This window comes from Pleurodeles waltl, chromosome 6 (assembly GCF_031143425.1).
Source record: "Pleurodeles waltl isolate 20211129_DDA chromosome 6, aPleWal1.hap1.20221129, whole genome shotgun sequence".
Classification (NCBI taxonomy): Eukaryota; Metazoa; Chordata; class Amphibia; order Caudata; family Salamandridae; genus Pleurodeles; species Pleurodeles waltl.
Window position 1 is genome coordinate 112,569,541 of NC_090445.1, and position 15,782 is coordinate 112,585,322.

At 48.7% G+C, this 15,782-nt stretch overlaps 1 protein-coding gene across 1 annotated transcript in view; it reads left to right on the top strand.

Annotated features, from left to right (window-relative positions):
* Positions 1-15,782, top strand: part of PCGF2 (polycomb group ring finger 2) — a 112,821-nt gene that overhangs the window by 45,316 nt on the left and 51,723 nt on the right. The window contains exons 2-3 of the mRNA XM_069237481.1: positions 12,779-12,912; positions 15,541-15,637. Of these exons, the coding sequence (XP_069093582.1) occupies positions 12,801-12,912; positions 15,541-15,637 (209 nt within the window). The 5' untranslated portion in view covers positions 12,779-12,800. The remainder of the gene's footprint in view (positions 1-12,778; positions 12,913-15,540; positions 15,638-15,782) is intronic.

Consider the following 15,782-nt stretch of genomic DNA (forward strand, 5'->3'; position numbering starts at 1 on the left):
ATCCACCTCACCCCAATCCACTCCAGTCCACTGCAATCTAGCCCACTCCAATCCAATCAGCCCACTCCAGTCCAGTCCAATTTAATCACTCCAGTCAAATGCACCCCACACCAATTCAACCCAGTACAATCCATCCCAACCTATTCTAATCCAACGAGCCCCCTCCAATCCAATCCAATCCACTGCAACTCAGTCCACCCAACTCCAATCCAATTGACCACAATCCACATCATTCCAATCCAAAACAATCTGCCCTGCTCCAACATTTCCTACTCCAATCTGCCCAACTTCAATCCAAAACAATCTGCCCCACTCCTAATCTAAATGAATCTGCCCCACTCTAACTCAAAATAATCTGCCCCTCTGCAACCCAGAACAATCAGTCCCACTCCAATCAAGGACAATCTGCCCCACTCCATTCTGCCCCACTCAATCCAAAACAGTCTGCACCACACCAATTACCCCACTCCAATCCACCTCACCCCAATCTAATCCAGTCCTCTGAAATCCATCCCAATTCACCAAACTCCAATCCTATTCGCCACAATCCACCCACTCCAATGCACCCCAATCCAATCTACCACACCCCAATGCACCTCACCCCAATCCAGTCCTCTATAATCCACCCAACCACCCTAGTTCAGTCCACCCCACTCCAATTCAATCAATGCAGCCCACCCCACTCCAATCCAGCCCACTCCCAGACAGTCCACTCCAGTCCTCACCAGTCCGCACCATCCCACCCACCCCAATCTAGTCCACCCATCCCACCCCACCCCATTCAGGCCACCCCACTCCTGACTACCCCACTCACTCCAATCAACTCCACTTTAATCTACTTCAAACCACCCGACTCTGCCCCAGTCCAATCCAACCCACTTCAATTAGTCCACCACACTCAACTCCAATCCAGCCCACCCCACTCCAGCCCAACCCACTCCAGTCCAGTCCAATCCAACTCACTCCCATACAATCCACCCCACTCGAGTCCAATCTACTCCAGTCCTATCCAGCCCGCCCCTCTCCAACCCACTCCTGTCCAATCCACCCCACACCATCCCACTCTAATCCAATCCACCCAACTCCAGGCTAATCTAATCCACCCCACTCCATTTCACCCCACTCCAATCCACCTCACCCCATTACAGTCCACCCCGGTGCTATCGCTCCAATTTAACCCAGCCCACTCCAATCCACCTCACCCCATTTTAATCCATCACCACTCCACTCCAGTTTACCCCATTCAGTACACCCAATCCAATCCACCCCACTCTACTCCAGTCCTATCCACCCCACTTTCACAATCCACTCAGCCCAATTCCACTCTACACTACAATGCTCTCTGCTATTGAACTCCCCTCCCCTGTACTCAACTCTACGACACTATACTCCTCCTACTCCACGACTGTCCACTACAACAAATCTTCTATCCAACACGCTACTTCTCCGTTCCACTCTATGACACTCCACACTGCTAACGTTTAGCCATGCTGAACAGCAGCAACCACACTGGTGTACAACATGGCAAAAACACATTGCTAAAGCCACTAGCTCTTGTATATGCGCACCTATTGGCTTTGCCAGTGCTAGCCTCCCACTGACACCTGAATGCATCACGCATGCTCGCTACACACCATCCAGCTAAAGGTCAGGCCTGAGCCCGGTGTGTGCTTCCTCCACAGTGGCTCCTGGCGGGCTGGATGTGGCGCCATTACGGTCCCTGTGTAAGAGGCTCTATGCTGGCTCACGACTGCTCCGGCTACAGCGCTGACCCCATACATATGCATGCTTCCTTCACGCAGCCCCGGGGCTCTCTGGATAGCGCATAGATCTGAATCGCAGTCTGCTGCTTCCATGCCAGCTCCTGGTCATCTGAATATAGCACATCCCTGAGACCCATGCCTGCTTTCTCCGTGCGCGAACATATTTTCTTGACACGGCGCAGCCTCCTTCGTGCAACGTCTGACAATCTGGATACAGCACACACTTGAAACCTTTAGACTTGTGTCTGCATCCTCCAAGCCGCCACGTGGCTGTCTGGGTACAGCTCGGACCTCCAGCTTGCAGTTAGGTAGCGCTGAGAAACCCCGCGGGATAGCTATGCGCTTTATAAATGTATAGATAGGTAGAAATGTATAGATAGATTTGAGGCACAGGCTGCTTCTTCCATGCCAGCTGCTGGCCATCTGAATATAGCGCATCCCTGAGACCCATGTCTGCTGTCTCGGTGCCATTTAGTTTCTCGATGCTGTGCGGCTTCTGACAGTCTGGATACAGCGCACACATGAAACCGGACTGTGGCCCTGTGTCCGCGTCCTTTCAGCTGACTCTGCATGGCCTGGATGCTGCCCAGAGCGGAGACGTTCTAGACCTATGCCTGAATTATCCATACCAGCCTTGCGCCCGCACACGTGGACTCCGTGCCCAGTGCCACTCGAGCTACGGGACAATGTACCAGCAATCAATCGGGACAGGGCGAGGTGGGGCCAAGGCGGAGGACAAGTCTCTGTTCGTGCACTCCAACTGTGCGCACTCCTGCAGGGGGCGGGGAAGAGCTTTAGTTCCAATGCAGCGCCCGTCACATAGAGGGACTGCGCTAAAACCAGGCTCTCCGAAGGGGCTCCTGGCTCAGGCACACCCCAGGTGACTAGCTTTGTTTGGTTCTTGTGACTCGCCCTGAAACAGTCCCGTACACCACAAGCGAGCAAGATACTTCGTACCCCAGTCCCAAGTGAGCAAGATACCTTGTATCCCAATCACCACTGCTGCAAGCAACGTTCCACCAATCCCAAAAACGAGTGGAACTCCGGGTGGGGCAAGAATTTGCTCTTGAATTCCCAATACATTTTGTTTTTACTTTCCCTCTCTCCTGCCCTTCACCCTCACTCGTCTTTCATTCCCACTCTTCCCTCGTTACACTATGTGCCCCTTGTCCTCCCCACGTGTCCTTCCCTCTAGGTGGCTTCTCATTAATGCCAGAAGCTAGCATTTTTATTTTTATTTTTTTTGTTTCCTAGGCCTTCAATACAACTCCCTTTTTGTTTCAAATGAAGAGTGGGGTGGGGGAGCCAGAGAAACTAAAGAAGGAATATAATGAAGGTTTCCTTGTCCTCTAACTTAATCAGACATAGAAACAAACACAGAGCTATATGAAAGACAACGGCACAATCAATATAGACAGCCTTTAGTTGAATGTGTCTAGCTTTAATGTGCTTGAACGGCAGGCATTGGCATATTATGCACATACCTATTTGCTTTACCAATGCTTGTTTAACCCTAGTTGGCAGGTGGCCTTTACGATAGCCTAAGGGCATTTCTTAGTTGAGGCATCGTGTGTGCTTGCTTCTTTCTGTGTGATCCCTTGTTTCACCTTGTGCACGGTGTATACATTTTAAATGTGATTTTGGGCTGTACCGGAAACGTACCTATAGTGTAGTAAACTGCTACCAGTGGACCTCTACCAGGCTACCTTATCGGAAGGATTTTCAAGCTAGGGCTTGCATAAACAGAAAGGATGTACATATCCTTTATAGGAAGCGTTTGCACTTGTGCACAACGGCCAGAGATGTGCTCGAATCGTGCCACTGCAAACTAGGCGCTGAGGTTTACAAATATCCTGTGCGGAAACTGTGCTTGCAGTCTGTTTACTGTAGGCAGGGCCACTGGAATAATGCGGCAGGGGGGGCCTGATTATGCAGCAGGGTTAAGTACATTATGCGGCAAAAAATGCACATTATTCAGCTTAAAGTGGCACATTTTCTGATTGTATTATTTTTCCATTGCTTTATTTTTATACCTGTTTACACTACCTAGGCATAAGTTGTACCTCATTAGTACCAGGTTAACACATGACTATAGAAATAAGCAACAGAATTTCGACCATTCAACCTTTACAAAGGGCCTTCCTTTGCGGAGCTACATGTGACAGTGGAACCGTTTGAGCTAGAACAATTTTTTTCTGTAAAAATCACGTTATACGGCAAATGATGGATTGTGTGGCAAACACGGCAAAGCTATAATTGTGTGACATATGCTGCGGCCACACAATGGCATCATTTCAGTGGCCCTCACTGTAGGTGACTAAAGCTGTGTTTGCGTCTGTTTACAGTCTCGGCGCTACTCACTCGAGGGGGCTTCCTTTGTGAATTCTACTCCATCCCTCCGCCCCCGTTTCCTCTATTTAATAACTCCGCATTAGCCCCTCGTCCACAGTGGTTACTGTATAGTCTCCGATTCGTATTTCTCTCAGGGCTGTGGTATGTAATCCGTTTCCCTTTGAATAAATCTGGGGCGTCAACCAAATAATTAAATGTCTTAGAGAGTAAAAGATGCAAAGAATGCAAACAGGGGCATGGCGCACTCTGTGATCTGTCACACACCGAGCCCGCCCGGTACAGAGACATGTGGGGGAGGCGAATGATCATGGGGAATGTGTCTGTGTATACAAGAAATGCCAACCGAGTCCGGGTTCATTGCGTTTCCTGTTTCCATGGCAACCTGCAGGGCTGGCAGGATTGGCCCATTATGTGCGCGTTGCGTGCTGAGGAAGCGCCTCTCAAGGCAGAGATGGTGCAGCCCTGCCTGCCCTTGCTAGGTACTCATATATGTGCATAGGGGGTTGTGCTAGCTAACAACCAGCCATCTCCACACACACACACCGTACAACCTCATCAGTGTCTACCAACCCATCTTTAGAGTACCCCTGAGCAGCATCATAAGAGGAGCCTTTCTCCAGCTCCTAGACTCCCAGCGTGCAGTCTGCATCAGCACCAGCAGGGGGGCCATTCTAAGGCTGCTGGACTTCCAGCTGTGCTCTCGACACCAGTAGTAGGCGTCCTTCTCCAACTGCTGGTCTCCTAGGTGTACAGTGTTCCTTAGCACCAGCAGGGGGAGCATTTCTCCAGCTCCAAGACTCCCAGCGTGCAGTCTGCATCAGCACTAGCTTTTTTTTGGGGGGGGGGGGGGGGGGGTAGGAAATCTTGGGCTGCTGTACTCCCAGCTGTGCAGAAGGCGTCCTTCCCCAGCTGCTGATCTCCGAGGTGTACAGTCTGCCTTAGCACCAGCAGGGGGAGCATTTCTCCAGCTCCAAGACTCCCAGCGTGCAGTCTGCATCAGCACCAGCAGGGGAGCCATTCTAAGGCTGCTGAACTTCCAGCTGTGCTCTCGACCCTAGTAGTAGGCGTCCTTCTCCAACTGCTGGTCTCCTAGGTGTACAGTGTTCCTTAGCACCAGCAGGGGGAGCATTTCTCCAGCTCCAAGACTCCCAGCGTGCAGTCTGCATCAGCACTAGCTTTTTTGGGGGGGGGGGGAGGCAATCTAGGGCTGCTGTACACCCAGCTGTGCAGAAGTCGTCCTTCTCCAGCTGCTGATCTCCCAGGTGTACAGTCTGCCTTAGCACCAGCAGTGGGAGCGTTTATCCAGCTCCTAAACTCCCAGCGTGCAGTCTGCATCAGCTGGGGGAGAGGAGGTCCATTCTAAGGCTGCTGGACTCCCAGCTGTGCAGTCTGCTCAGCACCAGGAGGAGGCGTCCTTCTCCAGCTGGTGGTGATGTACAGTCTTCCTTAGCACCAGTAGGGGGAGCCCCTTTAACGCTGCTAGACTCCAGCTGTAAAAGTGGCGCCAAGCAAGAGTGAGAGGCTTCTGCTTTTAGACTGACAGCTGCAGCCAGAGGCTTGTCACGCCAGACCAAGGGCTCTTCAGTGACTAGGTTGTTATAACCAAGGGCCAGATGTATCAAAGGATTTTATCCATTCTGTGTCTATGGGCAAATGTGTTCATACATATGGCCCCAAAAACCTAGACCTACCGCAAGATGAAAGTAGGACTACGATTATGCAGTAACGCGGAGCACAGATTAGCTAGGTCCTAAGGTGAAATGAATTGCACGTTTTACATGTCGCATCAGCTGCGTTAATTACACTGCTCTCTGATAAGGGCTGCTAAACATGCAGCTATACGTGAATATTTCCCTCTTCCTGCCGAATGGACGCCCCTCCTTGAAAACCTGGACATGCACTGAAGTCACAGACCCTGCCTTGCCATGACATATGTTGAAAAACCGGTACTGTTGATCCTCACAAATCCGGGACATCAGGTGAGCATAAGAGTGGAAGAAGTTGAGGGGCCCTTTTCTTGCTGCTGGTCTGTGTGTTTATGGACTATGGCGGCAGCAGGGGGTTCTTCGCTGCTATACTCGGAGAAGTGAGGTAACAAGGGAAAGATTTGTGTTGCTCGATTCTCAGCTCTGCAGCAATGGCCACTAGGAGAGCCCTTCTGCTGTTGCTAGACACGCAGTTCTACAGTGACACCAGCAGGGGGAGCCTTTCAACTACTGTAGACCGAGCCCTGCAGTGGCACCTGAGGAGGTGTGGCTTTCTGCAGTTCTGCAGTGGCACCAGGAGAGGGTGCCCTTCACCTGCTGTTAGACTAAGCCCTGCAGTGACACCTCTAGGAGGTATCTTCTGCCGTAGCTACATTCACAGTTCTGCAGTGGCACCAAAAGAGGGAGCCCTTCATATGTTGTTAGACTGAGCCCTGCTGTGACAACTGAGGAGGTGTGGCCTTCTGCTGTTGCTAGGCTCCCGGTTCTGCAGTGGCACCAGCAGGGGGAGCCCTTCATCTGCTGTTAGACTGAGCCCTGCAGTGGAACCTGAGGCGCTGTGGTCTTCTGCGGTTGCTACATTCGCAGTTCTGTAGTGGCACCAGCAGAGGGAGCTCTTTATCTGCTGTTAGATTTAGACTTGCAGTGACAATTGAGGAGGGGTGGCCTGCTTCCGTTGCTAGATTCGCAGTTCTGCAGTGGCACCAGCCTGAGGAGCCCTTCAACTACTGTTGGACCGAGCCCTGCAGTGGCACCTGAGGAGGTGTGGCTTTCTGCAGTGGCACCAGGAGAGGATGTCCTTCACCTGCTGTTAGACTAAGCCCTGCAGTGGCACCTGAGGAGGTGTGGCTTTCTGCAGTGGCACCAGGAGAAGATGTCCTTCACCTGCTGTTAGACTAAGCCCTGCAGTGGCACCTGAGGAGGTGTGGCTTTCTGCTGCTGCTACATTCGCAGTTCTGCAGTGGTACCAGCAGAGGGAGCCCTTCATCTGCTGTTAGATTGAGCCCTGCGGTGACAACTGAGGAGGGGGTGGCCTTCTGCTGTTGCCAGATTCCTAGTTCTGCAGTGGCACCAGCAGAGGAAGTCCTTCAGATGCTGTTTGGGCATCGGGTTCCGGGACACTAGCAGCTCTACAGCTACCAGTAGAGAGCTAGATCCCTTCAGCAGAGGAAGCCAGCTCTGTGCCACGGCAGCAGTGTGGACGGGGAGACTCTTATTATGCCCCCGTTACATGTTTGTTTCTCACAGCTCTGTGCGTAGGCCTGCAGGCACTTGCTCGTGCAGGGGAAGCCCTTCTCCCATGCCTTCTGCTACAGACAAATTAAGCCCTGGGGTAGACCAGTGGGGTCTGAAGAGCCCATGCTTCCTACATACTCCAAGCTGCTCAACTAGACGAGACCATCCTGGGTAGGCCTTCCCTCACGTCTCCTGCTACAGGCTCGGCTCTGCTGTTCTACAAGCAGGCGGGACCTTCCTGCTGCTGCTACAAGCTCAGCTGTGTGTCTTGACGGGGGTGCTCTCCACTTCCCCATCGCGCCACAGTATTGTTATTGTTTTTTTTATTAATCCTGTTTATGAGGTTGCCTTTCGGGTCTCTCTCGTGCCAGTCTTTAGTGGAAGCAGACAGACCTACGGTAAAACTGGAGTGTTCCCGCGAGGGTTTCTTCTCCGACAGGGAGCGCTGGGTCAGAGTCAGTCGCACTAATGTTAGGGAAAACTCTGTTTGGGATCGTTCCAATGTTATTGTGGGTCTGAAAGCTTCATTTAAGAGCTGCCATCAGAGGGACCCGAAAGGCAGACTCCTAAAAGTATTAAATACAAATAATGAAACCCTGCAACATGAGAGGGGGGCTTATGGGGAGTGTTTCAGTTTCCACACATTCATTATGCTGAGAATATTAAGAAGGATGAGAACAATAATGCCATTAGAAGAACAATAATATAATGACGATAAAAGGTATTACATTATTACAGATCTCTTGGGTTATTCCAAGCAGCCTCTGCGGCTGCCTGAACTTCCGCCTGGGGTCATTGGCCATGGCCTTTGCCCTCTCCCTGACCTGTCAGTACATAGTTTTAGCCCTGTGATGTTATGTCACAACAGGACAGCACTATTTTGTTGTTTTGCGGTTGTCCACCCCTGTTATGGGAGTTGCTGTTGAAGTGATCTCGTTTGGCGTCAGGCAGCTCGCAATCTTCATGTTTAAAAAAATCAAAAAACTGAAAAGTGCCTTTTTATGTGCACTTTTCTGAACTATTGGCCTGGCGCCGAGGAGAGAAGCTGCCCATCTCTGTGGTCTCATTAGCATGTTGTGAGCTGGATTTTTTGGCGCAGTGCCAAACATAACTGCGGTCTCTATGGAAACCAGAGGATCTGGCGACAAACGGCCCTTAAAAAGAACTCATATTAAAAATACAAATAAACAGAGGGAGGGGTGCAGACATGGCCGCTCTCCTGCTTCAAAGGGGTTGGCGGCGCAGTTCAGACCTGCATCGCGGGCCTGTGTTTGGGTGTCTGCCGTGGACTCCGGGGGGAGGATTAAGGGTGCACGCTGAAGTGGTTTTTACCTAAACTAGTGATGTAATGTCCTCTCATTACCTGCGGTTACTGGCTCCCAGTTAGGCGGGTGGGGGGGGGGGGGGGTGGGGAGGGTTGCCTGCCCATCACTCAACTTCGACCTTCTTACGTTCCTCCCGACGGGACCAGGCCGGTATTGTATGTAGCGCTTACTACCCCAGAAGAGGGGTTGAAGTGCTTTATGGTGTCATCACGCAAACCCCATGTCCGTGGTTAATCCAGTGGTTATGAACTCCCCTTGAGTCACCAAAACATTCAAATTCTGTCATGTAAGAGGGAGCATCACCTCTCCGGCATTGGGTTTTTGACCCTTCCTAAAATCTTATGGTAGCTGGACCCCTAGGAAGGGCTTGTACAACATGGGAATGTTGACCAAGTACACGGCTGTGGTCACAGATGCCAAGTTTCTCAGATCCATGGTTAACTAGATAGCCCAGTCCCGTGTTCCTCTAGACTTCTGGGACTTGTAGTCCTGGTTTATTACTGGGTTAACAAGTTCCAGATTTCGAAGATAAAACTTGGCCTGGCCTAACTGGTCACTCCTGATCTGAGAAACTTGGCAGCTACGTGTAGTGTGTGCATGCTGGGCAATGGGGAGGGAGCATAGAAGGAGAATTTGGGGTGCCATAGCCAAAGAAGATAAAACTATAGTATGGGTTGAGGGTTAAGGTTGGTGCTGGATTACGACATAGTATATGTAGTTATCACCTTCCGCTGGGCATGGTGTGGGGGTGAGAAAGTCCACACCTTAGGAAGAGGTGGTTTAGATCTCTAATGAGGATGCCTTCACACTATTCATATCCTCATTATACCCACCAAACCGTCACAGATCCTTCGCCGCTGGACCACCATTACCACTGATGATGTCCGCACCATCATTGAGCAGTATCCACTCCGGAACCCCTATGGACCCTTTTTCTGCATCACATTTTCAAAAAAGCCAACACGTCCATCACACCCGAGCTCTGCCACACCCTCAACTGTTTCATAAAGACAGGCACCTTCCCAGAGGACTGGAAGCATGCTGAGATCCGCCCGCTCCTGAAGAAACCCACGCCGACCCCCTGGACCTCCAGAATTACCGCCCCATCTTACTGGTGCCTTTGCCAGCCATGGTAATTGAAAAGGCCATCAACACTCAGCTCTGCAACCACATCGAGGACAACATCCTGGACATCTCCCAGTCAGGTTTCAGGAGCAACCACAGCACAGAGTCTGACTCACCGCCACAGATGGCACCCACTCGCTCCTTGACCGCAGTCATACAGCAGCCCTCATCCCATATTTGGGAAACTATACAACTCTTTTTAGTGAGACAAGGGTGATTCGTCCCTGCATGAAGGAGGCCAGTATATCATTAATACATAAAATAGAGGAATCCAAAGAAATACGAACTTCCTCCAGAACAATCCCACTACTTAAGCTAGATCTAAACATATTTATTAAATCTTGGTGACTAGGCAGGAGAATCTGATGCTTTTTTTAGGCAAAACAGAACAATCAGCATACAGATTTCTGATAATGTTAGGATGGATTTGCATTTGCTGTAGATTAATAGTTGAAAGATTCCTATGGTCAGCCTTGGACACCAAGAAGTTGTTTGACTGTCAGGTTGACAGCCTTGATATGTTTGGTTTGGGCCTGTGGTGCAGAAATATATCTCTGCCAACTACATGACTCCTACGACCAGGGTACTTCTAAATGGAGAAAGGACACAAGATTTTAAAGTCTACAGAGGGACTAGACCTGGATGATCCTTACCCCCACCCCTTCTTTTCCTTCATCAATTAAGCCACTAGCACAGAAAATTAGGAAAACAAAGGAAACGCAGGGGACAGCTCCTAAGAGAATCATTCCATAAGAATCGCTTGTATGTGGATGGTGTTCGAATAATACTGGGGAATTCATAAGAGATCATACCAGAAATGCTTGAAATTCTGGTCGGAATATGGTAACAACTCTGGGATTAAAATACATCTTAACAAGTCTGAAATGATGGATGTTTCGCTTCAACAAGGATGATAAATTAGGCAATGTTTGCAGGCATCAAGAGGCATCTTACGAAATAGCAACTGACATGCATTTCCTGGCTGGGCAGAGTAGCCATAAAAGAGATCAACAAACTTCTCAGGTTGTTGTATGCAATCCAATTGCTTCTGATGCCAGTCCCTACAAATGATTTACTGAATGTTCAAAAGGCCTGTGATTCTTTTATTTTTGATGGTAAGAAAACCACAATTTAAAGAAAAGGGATGCATATGAACAGGATGGTATAAGTATTTGGCATACCTAAGTTATAGGATTACTATAAAGCTTTCCAGTTATGGTGAAATAGTCATTGAGAGCCTCCGAAAAACACTGGCCCTTCATGGAGCAAGCTTTGGTAGATCATACGATTCTGGATCTCGTGTGGCTCCATATAATTTAGTTATCCGTATAATTATCATATATTTTCTTGTCTAGGTGTCTCCCTTCTTAAATTGTAGATACTATTTATTTAGGTAGAAGTGTCAAATATGAATGCATATTTAATCATATTGTCATTCTTTGTAATGTGATATTTAAGTAGGCTTAAATATATTTATGTGTGTTTAGTACGGATAGAACTCTGTTTTGCAGTGATGGTTTTTAAATAATGAACATGGTTTCATAGAAACTGAAAACCTCACTTCTCATCTATTTTTAAACAGTCTGCAAGGTTTCAGAGAATGGAAGTGAGTGAAAGGGTACCAGGGCCTTTCTGCTAACTGTTTATTCTTAAAACGTTCAACTATGTTGAGGCATAATAGGCATAATGTATGCAAAGAGAACGTTCCCCCATTAGGGGAGCTGGAAAAATGGCATAAGGAAATCTGAGTTTTCCAAGTGCCATTTTTCTACATCACTTAAAAGGGGGCTTCCATTCTTTAGAATGGGGCCCTATGTACTCTGCAGGAGTATGGCAGAGTACAACAATAGCGCCAGGAAAAATTACGCTATTGCCCTGTACCCTGCACTATGGTGCGTCGTATTTTAAATATGGCGCATACATGGTGGCGGTAGAGGGGTGCAGGGAAAGCAGCGCCACTTTTCATAAATCTGCCCCCTAATCTCTCACAATTTCCACTCGCACAACTTCTATTTTCAGCTTCTTTTCAAATTCTTCACTTTAGCACTCCCTCCTCTTATTTACAACCTCGTCACTAGCATAAACCCGCACCCTTCTCCCTTCATTCCCCATTCCCTCTCTGACTCCCTGCTCCCCTCTGAACCCTCTCTAATATTCCTTTGGGCCTGCATTGATGATTTAAGGGTTACATGATGCAACATGAACATTTCATTATCATCTGGTTGTGAAAAAGAATAAGGATAACATTGGTGTATTATTTAGTTTCCTGAGTATTTAAAAGTGTTACGTCAGCAGCTATTAACCAATTAAAGGCAATCTGAAGTAGCCGCAATAACTTGTAAGAGACTATGCTGAAGTCAAGCTCGCACCTGCCAACTAGGGGGACCATTTCCTTCTAGGTCATTACAGAACCTGTTTCCAGTGCTGGACCTACATGTGGTAAACTAATGCATCCTGGGTGTGTTGTAATCTTGTTTTGCTTCCTTTCTGGTAATTAGACCGCCACGCATGATTTGTAGGTGAATGGTCAGGGACTGGAGCTATTGTGCATAATGATATGGAGCGAGGTCGTCATTCTGGTGCCAACCACTTTGAAAACTTTTTGAATGGTTGCACATGGGCCGCATTCACCTTGGCACTGCACCTTATTTCAGTGTTGAGCCGCCAATATGGTTGAGTTCTGGCAGGCACGAGGGACTGGGGGGGTTCAAGAGCAGAAGCTGAAGGGGCAGGGCTGAGATGGTACGGGTGGGGTCCACATCCGGAGACGGCTTGTTGCTGGGGAGGGCCATCTCAGATCTGGATGCTAGTTGCTATGAGAGGTGGAGGGTGCAAGTTCAGAAGGGACCGGGTGATAGTCTCTGGTGAGCACCAAAGCTGTAATCTCCCAGGCACTGGTTGTGGGAGTGGAGGGTCCTAGACTTGCTGCCTGCCCAGGTGTATACTGTGCAATGAATCTTACAACTGTGTGTTGTCTGTGCTTCCTTTGCAGATCTCTGCGGCGGCGACTCACCATGTATCGGTCAACGAGGATCAAAATCACTGCTCTCAACCCCCATCTAATGTGCGCCCTGTGCGGGGGCTACTTCATCGACGCGGCCACGATTGTGGAATGTTTGCACTCGTGTAGGTGTCCAGCTCTGTGTCATGGCAGTGTGTGCACGTGCGAGCCGTGGAGAGCTAGGGCCAGTCATGGATTCCAAGCTCAAGCTGGTGCATTCTGGGATTTGGGATTCTTGACCGTCATACCCTGGTTTCGCATACAAATGTGTGGTGTGAAGGGTTCCCTCTTTTGCTCCCTCTACTTGTTCATTGAGTTTCTCCGCACAATTGAGAGTCACTAGGACTTCCTAACGCGCACTCATGCCAAAACCGTCCTCGCACTATACCATCACCCTGTATGAAAATTATTATTAATGAAAAGAACACAAAACGAAAAGTTCATGGCAAATTTCTCCTTTCATATTGCTTTTCCATTATAACTACCAGGAATAGCAGAATAATGCAAATATGGGGCATCCTTCATAATCCTAACTCTTGAGGGTGTCCCTCTTGTATACCCATCATGTATCATAAATCATTTCACCAACCCTTATTCTAATAATAGCGCTTGGCCTAACACTGGCACGTACACTAACATTAATCCTTAGGCTAGCGGTTACCCAACATCCTATCCTGCATTTTATGCTAATTCCTGCGCATAACTGGCCCCAGCTCCACGCTAACCCTGGGCCCAGCCACGAGCTAACCCTAGCCCCGACCGGGCGCAAACCCTGGCCCCCACCAGGGGCAAACCCTTGCCCTAACTGTGCGGTAACCCCCCAAACCCTGGCCCTAAATGAGCGCTAATCCCCAAACACCGGCCCTAGCTGGGCACTAACCTGAACCTAACTAGGCGCTAACCTTGGCCATAACCAACATCCCAACATTTATCCAATTGTTTATACTTGAGCTAACAGTATACCCTAACCCTACTCCTAATTTTAGCCCTTACGCTAACACTGATTTCAACTTGCACCCCTTTCAAATTAGTGCCCCTTTTCCATTTCTAGAAATGTACATTGCTTCGTTGCTTGTTCTCTAAATAATGTTAATTGTACTCATTTGTTGAGCTTGGATTCGTCTGTGGTAGTTCGTTCCCCTGACCTAGTGCTGGGATACTTGGCTGACCTGAACTCAGCGGCACACAGTGTGTGGTGCATGGTCTGTGTCAAGGAACGTTGATATCTGTTTCTGCAGGGTGCACGTTTGCCCATAGCTAAGCATGGGGTGGCTATGATGTTTGGAGTCACCTTTGTCCACTGTGTGGCTTTGATGCAATGTTCTGTGTATGTAGGTTTGGCAAAGTTTAATTAATTCTGGAGGATTGTTGGTAGATTGCTGACCGGTTCAAATATTCTGTCCTTTGAGAATAAACATAAACATTCCAAGCATTCTAAACATACACACCCATGAGAAACCGCAGGATGTAGGCTTTTACAGAAAGAAGCACCCGATGTCCCTCTGAAGAGGGATTTCAACATTCATGTACAACTTCACGTTGGTGTCACTTGAACCATGCATGTGGCAAAAAAAGATCATATCACATTAAAAAAATAAATGCTTGGATCTGTGTCCTATTGCTCATACAGTCTAGGACTATATCCCTATTTCTGTCAAAAATCAATCAAGATATTTAAGGGGTTTTCTCTCCCACAACTTCTCGTGGCATGCTTCACCATAGGTGGCCCCCCGCACTGAAGTAGGGCAATGCCACTTCAGTGGATTCCGATTTGTTTGGAACCATTAGTGAAGGTGGGTTATTTGTATTTTGTTGACTTCAGTGGACTCGACCATAAACTGGGAGTTCTTGGATATTTTTGAGACTGGACACTGCTGGGCACCAGATAATATTTAAAAATATCTAAGGGTATCACCCAAAAGTATCCTTGATACGTTAAAAACGATTACTTATAATAATGATAGTGCCTAGTCATAATGAGTCAGTCCACCATTCCCTTTGCCAACATGTTTCGACCCTAAATGTTGGCCAATCCTGGACATTGGTCTTCTTCAGGGCTACGGACTACCTGCCTAAGTGGTGCAGTGTGTTCATGCGTAAAAAGGAGAGGTCTAAGACTCTCCTACCTGATACAAGTTAATTGTAAGCATCCTAGAATAGAGATAAAAGGCTAATAAATAAGGGATGAATTTAGTCCCACACCTCTCTGCACTTGGTACACATGTTGAGCTGGAGGCATTCTGCAATGATCTGCTTGCCGCAGAGTGCTTGTGTGCGCCTGTAAATCAAGCCTAATGTACTGCCCAGAGTGTGCAGCAACCCAGGGGCTGGGTTAGGGGCACGTCTGTTGCAAGGAACTAGTCCTCCTGTGTACTGCTCCCCAACCAGGGCTATGAACACAGCATGAACGAGGGGGGTGAATTAACAATGGAAGGGAGAGCTGGGCGATGCATTGATGGTTGGATAGATACATTAATATATGAAAGAAAACATGCACTTGTAGAAAGGTGACGTGAAGGTAAGTGGATGAATGGAGGGAATAGAGAGGAAGATAGGGGGATAGAGAGGCAGATGAGTTAAGAATGGACAGGTAGATGTCAGACATCTGGATGACAGATTAGGGGATGGCTCAGGGATGATATTAATGTACAGACGGGAGAAGAGGAGCGAGAGCGAGCGATGTCTAGGTGATCGAGAGAAGGATGCAGGAATTGTGTTTTGTGGCTTATGCATATCTTTGCTTTCTCCTGCAGTCTGTAAAACCTGCATCCTTCACTACCTAGAGGCCAACAAGTACTGCCCTATGTGTGACTCCCAGGTGCACAAGACCCGGCCTCTACTCAGCATCAGGTGAGACAAGTCGCCACACACACACACACACGTCACAGTCGCCCAATCTGTACCGCTGTGGGTAAAGAGGAGTGAGAGGGGCCACTGCTGGCTCCTTTGTGGGTCCAGGGAGTTAGTGACCCACAGGTGGACTGGCTAACTATCT